This window comes from Notamacropus eugenii, chromosome 1 (genome assembly GCF_028372415.1).
Source record: "Notamacropus eugenii isolate mMacEug1 chromosome 1, mMacEug1.pri_v2, whole genome shotgun sequence".
Classification (NCBI taxonomy): Eukaryota; Metazoa; Chordata; class Mammalia; order Diprotodontia; family Macropodidae; genus Notamacropus; species Notamacropus eugenii.
In genome coordinates, this window is record NC_092872.1 from 727,631,276 (window position 1) to 727,643,837 (window position 12,562).

Here is a 12,562-nt window from a genome sequence, read left to right on the forward strand (position 1 = left end):
GCCAAGGACATCTGTTTACCAGAATAAATTTGTTCAAATAAAATAAAATTTAGGTGACCTAAAATTGACCTATACCTGATGATTTTGTTTTGTGTACCTTCATTCCCAAAGACAACAGTCAACTGTCTGAACAGGTGACTCAGATATCCCCATCGGTTTTAAATGCAGATTTCTGAGGCCTCCTTGTCTCTGGCAGCTTCCAGCTTAATAGAAGCACATTTCATTTCTTTCTATATTTCTGGTTAAATATGAAAATTTGCCAAAAATTCTAACATATGCTTTCATGACATTTTATTTTTCCCTTTTAAAAGGCATACAGGATGACTGGTCTAGGTGAACAGCAAATCAACAAATTGAGATTAAAATTGAAGCCAGAGCTACGTAAATATGATTAACACTTGGCAGGGCAGACAAATGATTTTACAAATATTTCCACACAGGAACAGAAAGGATCATAGAGCTAGAAGAATATTAAGAGATGCGATTCAATTCACTGTTTGTGAAACTGAACTGTTTTTTAATTAAAAGCACCCAACTCATTCTCCACAGGAGCAAACGGAGAAACTCAGAAAGGTGGAGCTGCCTGCATAAAGAAACAAAGTAACTGAAGGGTACACTGATCTCTAATTCAATTTCAGCATAACCCAATAAAAAGTTAGACCAGGAGTTGGGTGTTCGTCACTAGTGAAATGGTTCTGATTACCATTTTCTCTGATAATAAATGAAATTTTTTCCCATCTCTACATATATATATATATATATATATATATATATATAAAACTTATTTCATATGTCACATGTATCTCAGAAGGAATTAGCTGTATATTGCTGTTAATAAGACTTAATAAATGTTAAAATGATTGGGGCAGGGGAGATTAAAAATTTACTGCCTTACTAAAATAGCAAATCAGGTTATGGTTTCCTTCTACAGTCATCCGTAGCTTTCCAAGGCTGTATCTTGTCAATCTTCCAGGGAAAGTATGGTTGCAACAATCCTGCCTCTCTATCAATGCTGTTTAACTTGCATCTCTAGTACTCACACCTAGTTTAAAAGTGGCAAGAGGGTAAGCACGTAAGTGAATTTTTATACAAATACTTGGACTGATCCATGCATTATAAGAGAGTGTTAGCAGAACATGGCAGAACTTTTATATGAACTTCTCCATATTAACAGTAGATATAGCTAGCTAACCACAGAAGAGGAAGCCAGGTGGAGCAGTGGAGATAGAGTGCTAGGCCTGGAGTCAGAAAGATTCATCTTCCTGAGTTCAAATCCAGCCTCAGACACTTACTAGCTATGTGATCCTGGGTAGGTCACTTACCCCTGTTTGCCCCAGTTTTCTCATTCATGAAAAGGAAATGGCAAACCACTCCAGTATCTCTGCCAAGAAAACCCCAAAGGGGTCATAAAGAGTCAACAACTGAAAAACAACTAAACAACAACAAAATGAACACTAAAATTGCTCTTTTTTTCCCCTAAGCATCAATAAAAGTACATAAATAAGACCAAAGATGTTCTACCACAGGTAGCAGAAAAAGAGTCAATATCTGGGATCCAGTCTTGCCTTGTTTTTAAGGAGGTAGGTGATCTAGGGCAAGTTATTTCCCCTCTCAAGACCTCAGTTTCCTCTTCTGTAACAATAGATGAGATCATCTCTAAGGTCCAACTCAGCATTAAAAAATTCCATAATTCTGTATGCATAAGTACTCTGAGATTTCAGATAACAGAAACAATAGCCTAAGATATTATTTAAGGCAAGAAATGTATAATTAAGCAGAATGCTAAGCAGAGTAAATGGGAAACACTAATGATAATAAGCACTTTTTACATTATATATAAAGCTTATAAGTATGTATGTATGTTTGTATACACACACATGAAATTGACTTACGTGTCCTAAATGTTAGGGTAACTGATTAAAGTCTGAGGTTTGAAATCTTGCTTTAAAAATATATAGATATATATTTCATAAGTATATTTCAATATAGTTGATTTCCTTTGTAAGCCTATGTATTTTATGAATTTAAAAACAATCTCAGGAGTTCAGAGGCTTCACCAAACTGATAAAGGGGTCCATGATCCCCCAAAAGCTTAAAACCCCTATTTATTATTTAAATGTCTTAAATGTGTTCGTCCATTGCCGAAAAAGACCATGCCCTCAGAGAAATGATGACATGACTTGCACTTGACTTTGTTTTAAGTGAGGGAGGGCTTTACAGGTCACCAGCCTCACTTCTCCTCCAGAGCCATGTGAATCCAGTGACCAGATATTCATCAGGATGATTTATTTTCCTATCAAAAATACAAACTTTCTAACAAACTCTTAAATGTAAGGTAAAGGAACAGCTTGAAAGGTTAAGGGAAAGGTTGCAAATAAACTTTTTGAAGCAGCAAATGTAATTTCAAAAACACTGAGTATCATAGTCTTGGAGCATGAGGTGAAAATATCTGACAAATATCAGAAACAACTTTCTGTGACACTTGAGTATTTGCTGAATGAATGAATGCTGGTCCAATTTAGCAAGTAAGGAAAGCATGGTACAGTATAACAAGCAGCAGCTCAGGGGGCAAACGGCCCAAGTTCTAACTGGCAGCTTCCTGACTCGATGTGGGTGACCCTGGCCACGTCACTACTCAGCTTCTTCCTCTGTAAAACCAGGGGCCTGAAACAGATGGTCTCTGAAGTGCTTTCCAGCTCTAGACCTAGGATCTTATGGTAGTAAAAGTACTGAAGAAAGAAAGGTATAGGTCAATGGGAAAGTAGAGCCCCAAAGAGAGAAGGTCACATTCTGTTCCATTCTAAAAGAAGAGGTTTTTTTTTTTTCCAGTACCTTCTCCACATTTAGCTCACATAAAATGTTCTTGCTTCTCCTCTCCTCCTGAATTCAGTTTTTCTAAAAGCTCTCCTCACAAACCTCACTTCCCAGGCCTGCTGGCCCACCTGGATCACAAAAGACAAGGTTTCACTGTTGTCTCTGGTAAACATTAAATATGAATATATCTAAATGACACTTCAACTCACCTGCCCTTCCAGGTAGACAGATACGAAGCTTCTTAATTCAAAACGGATTTTTAAAAGTTATTACTAGCACACAAAACTTTAAAACAGAGAAGAAATGAAGCTTTGAACATGTCACTTAGGAAAGGTTGCTGATCTCTAGCTTAGAATTATAGTAAGATAAAAATAGATCCAAACAAGAAATTTTAGTGGAAAACACCTGTCAAAGACTGCCCTAAAAGCTCTCTCATTAGCTCAGCATTTGACTGCCTTCTAATTAAAGTTCTCTTACTATATCATGTTATACAAGAGTTCACCTACTCTGAGCAGATACAAATGGAAAAAAAGCCCACAATTCAGGCAAATTGTAATGTGAAAACCTTGGACTCCTCTCTCTCTCCTAGCCAGGCACCAAAATAATGTCTAGTACACCCAGGAAAGCTCTCCAAAGCATTCCTTCCCTCTTCTCCATTTTCATTTCCCCCACCCTAGTCTCCACCCTTACTACCTCTGCCTGGTACAGCAGCAGTAGGGTCCTGGGTGTCTCCTTCCCAGTGTATCCTACAAACTAGGCATGTCTGAGTAATCTTAAATCACAGCTTCAATGAGCAACTGCTACTCAAATATCTTTAAGAGAGTCCCCATCATCCACAAATAAAATGCAGATTCCTTAGTGTCCCCTTCAGGTTGGAAAGGTAGATTAGGGCCCAAGCCCAGAGAAGCCTGAAATGAGCAGGGACTGTTTACTACATATTTACTACATATTCTTTCTAGCATTGAGTAGATGGAACAATAAATATTTTGTTGAATGTTGTCACTTGAGCTTTTGTTCTGTCAGAAAACGGTACCACTGACCTCCAATCATCAGGAGACATTGTTTTTTCCAGTACAAGTGATCAATCAGGGCCAGTCCACTCACATCTTCTCTCCTAATTTACCTTAAGACAAATGGCATGCATTTGATAAGCTGGCTGGGGTTAGGGGTCTAGTTTGCACCTGGGGAACAGTAAAATCAGCTAATCTCACATAAAAGCCTGTACCCACAGCTCTGGCTTCCTCATATACTGCTCACTGGCACAATACCTAAGGCAAATACCACTCTCCTTATTTTATGTGTACACGTGGCACATCCTCCAAATGCAATCTTAAGTGTCACAGGGGCAGAGACCCGTAAGATCTAAGATCAGAGAAGTTTATAGACTGAAAACTCTAGTATAATACAGATGTGGAAACTGAGGCCCACACAGGTGAAATGATGAGTTCAGATCTGAACTCAAATTCTGATTCCAATATGCCACCTCTTTACAGTCCCCTAAGTTTCTATGGTAGTACTTTTGCAAATAGTATGCATGTAATTGCTAAAATGAAATCAAAATTGTCAGTAACCCACTATAGCAGAGTAGTAGCCCTGAAGTCAGTAAAACCTGGATTTAAGTACTTGCCTTTAACATATAGTAGCTATGTGGTCGCTGGCCAGTCAAGAGGGCAACTTTAAGAATAGAAGGAATAATTTGCATCATAAGTTCCCAAACTAATTAAATCACAGTTCTGGACCACTCCCTTAATAGCTCCCCTCAAACAAAGAAGTAGGAGCACCTAGCATATGTGCAGAACATTGCTGGACCTTGGGCATTCAAAGACATGGAAACATTGAAACATTACTTCAGTCTTGCTGCATTTTAGCTAGAAGGGATTTAGGTATCTTACTCAACCATCTTCATTTGATAAATATGAAAAGTTAAATAACTCACTGATGGCCAGAATGCAAAAGGGAGCAAAGGTGAGTGGGCCAGTTTCCTCAATACCAAGCATCCTCTCAGGAATACCTCAACAACTTCTGGGGGAGGGGGCGTTCCTTTACTTGGGCTCTCTGAAGGTTTGTTTATTTTAATATTTTGATAACAGTATTGTTATAATTGGTTTTCTTTGCAATTCTATGTATTTCATTTTATGTATTTAAAAATATTTTCTGAAGGGGTCCACAGGCTTCACTAGTCTGCCAAAGGGACACAAAAAAGACTAAGGATTCCTGTCTAAAGGGATGTTGGAAGTGCTTTTATCTCAGATAATTCCACCTCCCCCCCCCCAAAAAAACATTTCCACTCAAGAACCCGATCCAAGACAGCTGCTCATAAGAAACTCATCCCCACAACACTTCATCAAACCTATGCACCTCCAATTTCTAACGACTTGCATCTACAATTAATTCACCTGGGGGGGCACCTGCCCTCCCTATTTCTCCATTTCTCCTACCTCATCTCTAACACTAGAATCTGAACACCTTTCTCAGAATACTCTGGGCATATTCACTCCCTTCCCATTTGCATACATTCTCTTGGGAAACTGCTTTTTGGTAAACCCTCATTCTACAGAGGAATTCTGGGTTATGGTCAGCTGCTAGACCTGATAATCTCTACATTATCTCTAAGTGTCCCTAAAATTATAAAAACAATTGTGACAAGTATTCATGATTGTAATCCTTCACAAAGACTACTCTGCTTTCCCATTTCATATTATAAGTAAATCTGATGACTAAAGGGAATATATAGTTGCAAATTTAAGAAATAAAATCATGGCACAACTCACTTCTTAAAGAGTGAGTAATTTTATTTAGGGTCTAACACTCCACAACCTGCCTTTTGTAAACAGCATGAGAACTAATGTCTATAAGAACTGAAGTACATGTGACTGTCTTTTCTGTAACACTGATATTTCCAGTATAAATAGGACATTTATTGCTACATGAATCAGAAGAGATTCAATGTCCAGACTACTTAAACATCCATTCAAAATAGTTGTGGAAATTTAGCCCCTCAAATTTGGCAAATCTGTGCTACCAATTTAATAACACTTTAACTAAGAGATTAAGGAATCATTTACCTAGCTTAAAAACAGTGATGGTGCTGATACAAAGCTTCTCAAAGACCCTTCCAAAGCAAAAGCTACACTGCTGAGCTTCTATATTGTGAAACTAGTGGCTATACCCGAACAAAGTTCTTAGCATGTCCTGACTTTGCCTCTAAAGACATAGAACAATTGTTTTTCCCCTCAAAGTTGAGCCCTGACTTGTTTGAGAGCTTTGAGCTCAGTTGCTAAGAAAGGCTTGGGAAGTCAGGAGTCAAAGCTCTGCCAGTCACACTCAGGGTGACACACACAGAGTCACCGCTTCCACAGGAGGCTTCTAGTCCTCAGACTAAACCTGAAGTAGTATGAAATTAGAACCTGATGTTCCCCCCTTGCAATCATATTTAAGACATTTCAAGTGTCAACTTAAATCTGAGCCTTAATTTGATAAATGTCAGTATCCTAAGTATGAATACATCATCAGTAACTGAGCTTAGATAAGAGTTTGGTACAGCCTTTTTTTTTTTTTTAAGTTGAGGACTCAGTTGAAGGGGGAAACAATGCTTTAATACAAAGTTAATTTTTCTAAAATGTTAAGTATACATTTAAAAACTTGTTATACATAGCTGGAAAAACTTTTGTGGGAGCGCCAATTTACAATGCTAAAAGGAAAACAGGAATCATCAGAAGAAACTGATTTCTAAGCTTGATCTTGCAATACCTAAGTTTTCAAAACAAAATTTATTTTAATTGTAACATAAATTTGAAGTCGTGTGACATATTGGACTGCCCTGAGGCCAAGAAATTCTGGGTTCAAGTCGACCACACACACACACACACACACACACACACACGCACACACACACAGACTCTGTGACTCTGGGCCAAATCATTTAAACTCTTGTAAGACTATAAAGAGGCAACCTGGTAGAGGCATTTTCTTACCTGAGAGTTCTTGTAACAATGAAATTATAGGTCTAGTTTCTATCCCTAATTTGTGTGAGTGTATGTTTATGGGTGGAGTGTACACATGAGTGAAGGAGAAAAGGAAAGAGAGGGAGGAGAGCATATATTGTCTCCCCCATGGAAGGGGGAGGGAAGAGAATGTAGTAGTGCTAGTTTTGGAATCAAGAAGGGCTGAGTTCAAATTCTACCTCATACTTAAAGGCTAAGTGACCCTGGGCAAGGCATTTAACCTGTCTATGCCTAATGAACTTAGTCGACTAGATGCCAGGTCTAATCTATGAAATGAAAAAAGTAACCAAAGAGAACATCACAATTTAAAAAACACTGGGAATCAATGGTGTAATAAATGACCTGTTTATTTTTATATCCTAAAAGTGCTTCAAATCAGATACTTTTGAACAATCTATTACCACTAAATGTCAAGTTATGATGAAGATGATGCTGACTAATCCAAGTATGATACACGATAATTTCATTTGGTCTAGTAAAAAATATTTAAATGATTTTAAAATAATTCATTCACTTACCAATCTACAATGAAATGAGATTCATGTGAAATGTGAAAAATGTCCTTCTTCTTATCTCTTTCAAATGTATTCAACTGAGAGTTTAATAGTGATAAATACAAAAAGAATAAAGAAAGTGACCAGCTTGGGAGGCAGGGCAGTGCAGTGAGTGGGGGAACTGGCTTTCTCTTACTTGGGACAGAGATGACTTTGCAAGTTACTTCACTTTCTGGACCTCAGTTTCTTGTCAGGGACTAGGACAAGATGCCTGGACAGCCCCTTCCAACTCCAAATCAACAGTCCAAGGACTGATGATACTACATATACAGATTACAGGCAAAGTCTCATGTCAGCTTCAAAGAAAATGTTTTCCGCCACTACTCGTGCCTAAGTCATAAAAAGAGACAAGAGCATCACTAGAAAACATGTTTCCTCACTCTTCTCCCAAGCTCTGCAGATCGTGGAAGTCACATGTCTCTGTAATGACAGTTCTGCTCAGGTCCAGGATTCCTCAGGCTCACAGATTTGGGGCTGTAAGGGACTCAGAGGTCAGCCACATAGTCTAGCCCTTTCATCTTACATACTAGGAGGATGGAAAGACAAACTGCTCTTCAAGAGGCTCCTTGAAGGAAAAGGAACAGGCTGTCTGTCTACCTCCTGTCCCAACTCGTACAAAGCATCCGTGAACTGAATTAGCAACTACTGCCCTAGAGAGTCAGCCTCAAGACTCAGCCTCTTCTCTCTCAAAGGAAATGGTTCACCCTTCAGCAGCATCCAAGAGCTTCTACTTTCTATGCTCCCCAGTCAATGACACCATAGCAGGAGACTGGGCAATAACATCCTAACCAGGAGTATCACCTGCCTCCGCCAAGCTCACCTTCCTTCACAGGGCCATGCAGTTTCATTCTCACTAGCCATTCAAAGTCATTCCTGCTACAGTGAACTCTCCCCTTTGTTGTTTCATGAAAGAGAACATACTGCTTTTAAGAGGTATGGTATGTAGACAGACTTGACAGGTAGAGAGGTCTGTCTTAGTACTCCAAGCTTCCTTATTTACCAAAGGTAAATGGTTTCACTGTGAAGTCTCACATTCAGCAAAATGTTTATAGAATGGGCATTAGGACAAATGGTCAGAAGGATGTCAGTAAATGCATACAGTGACCCAAGCCAAAAAGGAAGCAGAGAGATGTACATAAGTGAAAAATAAAGCCTAACAGACTCATTACAATTGGCAACGTTGAGATCTTTATATCCAGTTCTGAGCTTCACAACTTTATAGGAACAGGAGAGTCAGAAAGTATTCAGATAACAGCAATGGATTTGATTAATAGTTTGAAAAATTACAGCAGTGAGAAACAATGAAAGAAAATGGATTTGGTCTAAAGAATTGTGGGAGGAGGTAACTTTAAGCAGCTGCATTAGAGTGAGAGCATCATACTTAAATTTACTAATGGACTAAAATTCTTATGAGAATACTAGCTCAGGCTGAATATTTCACAAAACATAAATCCATAAACTGAATGATGATTTTTAATGAGTGTCAAGTTTAAAAATATTTTGTAGCTATAGGCTTAACACTCAGACTTTGGGACATGAATATGATCCCAAGAAGCAGGAAGGTATTTTTCTTTTATAATGTACCAATGGACAAAATTAATAGGGATGGCATCTTTCTTAAGAGTATGTGGTATTAGCTAATTTTGAAACATATGCTGCCAGAATAATCAGCTTTAGTCTTTTAAGACACCAGGTTATTAAAGTAAATCAAAAGTTACTACACATTTTTATAACTCATTCTTCAGGAAAAGACTAAGTGTTGGAAAACAGGTTTAAGTTGCCGATCTCAAAGTATTTAGTTTAGGCATAAGACAAAATGTCTAAGTCTAACTCTTTAGTGGTAAGAAAAGGTTACTGGGGGATTTGAGATCAATCTTCTCTTGAAATATCTTTAAAAATAGTTCTGCCCCAAGCAAGGGGAATGGACTATTTGACCTCTCAAGGTCCCTTTCAAGGCTATGATTACGTGATTTTAACTTACAGGCCTGCTGTGTGAGGAGAATGTCATATGGTTGCTCTCTTTGACATAGCTAGGATACAGCTAAAATTTGCAGTCTGAAATGAAGCTTAAGGTGACAACTAAAATTTGATTATAAATCCAATACTTATTATAGCCCATCTTTAAATTACTAAGACCTGAGAGGCAAAATTTCATGAAGTTGATGAAATAAGTGTAACTTCTAAATGTTACTATGTTGCAATGGCAGGAACCTCTTAAATATTGTTACCAGCCCCTTGAGAGGCAGCGTGGTGCAGTGGACAGGGTGCTGGCCTTCAAACCAGTAGGTCTCCGCCTGGAGTTCTGCTTCTGGCTGTGTCACTCTGGGAAATCCCTTAACCTCTCAGGGCTCTAGACACCTCCATAAAACAAGTTGCAGAGAAGGTTGAATCTGCTTAAGTCAAGGGAGTTCACTTCAGCAGAAATCACAACCATGGCGGGGGCCAAGGCCCTCTTCCTATCCTATCCTCTCAGCACCCAGCACAATGCTCAGCAGGTACTCAGTAAGTATCGACTGAGGGTGAAAAAAAGGATTGTGTTCGTCCTCATCTTCTCTCCCTCTTTTTTAAATTTAAACTTTCGAAGAGCATGACTCTTGGGTCCAAAGTGCTCCCTGGCCCACCTAACAACTGGCACTGGGCCCATGTTATTTTTTGAAACTTACTAGAAATAAAATTCAAACTGACCCAGCAATAATCGATCCGAGTTTCAAAGGGAAAGAGACCCCTCCCTAGCCCGGTCAGAAACCTCCAGTCTACTCCCTCCTTAATTCGGGGGGGGGGGGGGTCCCCGGCGGGCAGAGGCCCCGGCGCCACCAGCCTGCCAGCCTGGGCCCGGGGGTACGGGCCAGGGGCAGAGCCCAACGCGGGCCCCGGCCCCCCCGGCCCCCCGGGATGCCACAAAGTGGACGAACAAAGACAGCCCGGCCTCCCTGCTAGCCCGTCCCGACCATATGGCCCCGAATTCGGCTGGGCCGTACCTGGAGGCCGGCCGGCTTCCCCCTCGGCAGCTCGAGCGGCCCAGGGCCGCGCCGGGCTCCGAGTCCCCCGGGGGAGCTAGTTACCCGAGCCCCGGGACGCGGCGCGGCCTAAGTCAGGAGGGCCGCTTCGGGGTTTCCCGGGCCCTCCCGGAGGCGAGACGAAGCCGGCGGCGTCTCCCCAGCGACCAGCGCGGTGTCGGGGCTTGGCCCCCGGGGGCAACGGAGGCGGCTCAGGCTCCGGTCCGTCTGGTCCCGTCCCGCCGGGGCCCGCGGGCTCTGCACGGCGCTAGGCCGCGCCCGCCAGGCCCAGGCCTCCGCGTCCGGCCGGTATCGGCCGCCGGGCCCGGACCCCTCCGCTAACGGGCCCCGCCGCGGCCTCCCCCCGCCACCCCATGACAGTGCAAAGCCTCGGGCCGGGCCCGCCCGTCCTCCCCCCTTCAGAGCGCCGGCCGGCTGGCGGGCGGGCGGGCGCGGCCCGGCCTCTCACCTTCATGTCGGGACATCCTAGTTCAGACGGTGGCGGCGCGGCCCCTCCCGGGCTCCGGCTGCACGCAGAGTCCCCGCGGGGGCCCCGGCGCTGCCCGCACCGACCGAGCGGCCCGGCCAAGGAGCGGCCGGCGGCGGCGGGCAGGCGGGCGCCCTGCCTCCGGCTCCGGCGGCTCGGGCTCCGGCGGCTCCGGGGTCCCGGCCGGCCGCGGGGGCGGAGTGGGCTCGGCGGCGGCGACGGCGGCGGCGGCGGGGGCAGCGCTGGCTCCGCCGCGGCGGCGAGGAGGAGGAGGAGGAGGAGGAGGAGGAGGAGGAGGAGGAGGAGGAGGAGGAGGAGGAGGAGGAGGAGGAAGGAGAGAGGGAGGAGGAGGAGGAGAGGAGGAGGAGGGATCGGGGCCGGGCCGGGCCGGGCCGCGCTCGGCTGCGCGGCTCCTCCAGGAGGCGGGGCCGACGCCGCAGCTCCGCGCCGCTCGCTCGCTCAGCCGGCGCCCGTCACCGTGACACGGTCCCTGTGCGCTGGGCGGCGGGCCCGGCGGCGCTCGGCGGCAGTGGCGGTGGCGGCTCCGGCTCCGGCTCCCGCTCCTCCCCCTCCCTCCTCCCCCTCCCCTCCCCTCCCCCTCCCCCTTCCGCCGCCGCCGCCGCCGCCCCGCCTCCCGCTCCCGCCTCGGGCCCCGCAGCTGCTGCCGGAGGAGGAGGAGGAGGAGGAGGAGGAGGAGGAGGAGAAGGAGGCGGCGGCGGCGGCGGCGACGACTGCGCCGGCGACGGCGGCCGACGAGGAGGCGGCGGCCGCGGCTCCGGGCGCTCGGCTCTCGGGCCCGCGCTCGCACGGCCGAGGGCGGGGCGCTGCCTCCTCCGCCTGGGCCGACCGCCGCCGCCGTCCCGGCGCGCCTGGGAGGAAGAGGAAATGCCCGGGCCCGCGGCGCCCCCTTGGACGGACCTTCCGAGGCGCCGTCACCGCCGCCAGAGCGAGGCCGCGGCGGGGCCGAAGCCGAGGCCGGGGGTGAGACCAGGGCCGGGGCCGAGCGTGAGGCCGAGGCCGAGGCCGGGGCCGGGGGTGACACCGGGGCCGATAATGAGGCTGAGACCGGGGCCGGGGGTGAGAGTGAGACCAGGGCCAGGACCCGGGGCCGGGGCCGGGGGTGAGAGTGAGGCCGGGCTGGGGACTGGAGCAAGCCGGGCAGGAGGAACTTCTGACCCGACTCGGGCGCTGAGAGATTGGTTCCAGAGGAGGGAGCCTGGGCGGTGTGACCGCTGGCTCCGTTTGGGCTCGGTGCTGACCCGCCCGCAAGGGTCTCTTGGCCCGAAAAGCCCCGGCCCCCGGCCGCGGCTGGGCCCCGGCTCCCCGGAGCGCGGCTCCCGGCGCTCTCTCCATCCCCACCTACAGGCCATGTGCTCGGCGTGGCCTGGTGGCGGGAGAGCGGCCCCGGCCTGGCCTGGCCTGGCCTGGCCTGCGGCCCCGGCCCGGGAACCATGCACCAGGACTGGATGTAACGGGACAAGTATAGGATTGCACCTGGGAGCCCTTGGGCGTGAAGCAGCAGTTCACAAACTTTTAACATTCTTAAGAACTATTGAGAATTCAGAGATCTTTTGTTTGTGAGAGATATATCTGTCGATATTTACAATATTGGAAATGAAAACTGATCGTTTTTTAAATATTTGTTTTGGGTTGAAAACGGATAAATTTTTTAAATGTTTATTAAATCATTAAAAAATAATAAGAAAG

The 12,562-nt window shown here is 45.5% G+C and overlaps 1 protein-coding gene across 1 annotated transcript in view; it reads right to left on the minus strand.

Annotated features, from left to right (window-relative positions):
• KCMF1 (potassium channel modulatory factor 1) overlaps nt 1-10,965 on the minus strand; it is a 116,719-nt gene extending 105,754 nt beyond the window's left edge. The window contains exon 1 of the mRNA XM_072637639.1: nt 10,838-10,965. Coding sequence (XP_072493740.1) covers nt 10,838-10,853 — 16 coding nt within the window. The 5' untranslated portion in view covers nt 10,854-10,965. The remainder of the gene's footprint in view (nt 1-10,837) is intronic.
• Nucleotides 10,966-12,562: the final 1,597 nt, after the last annotated feature.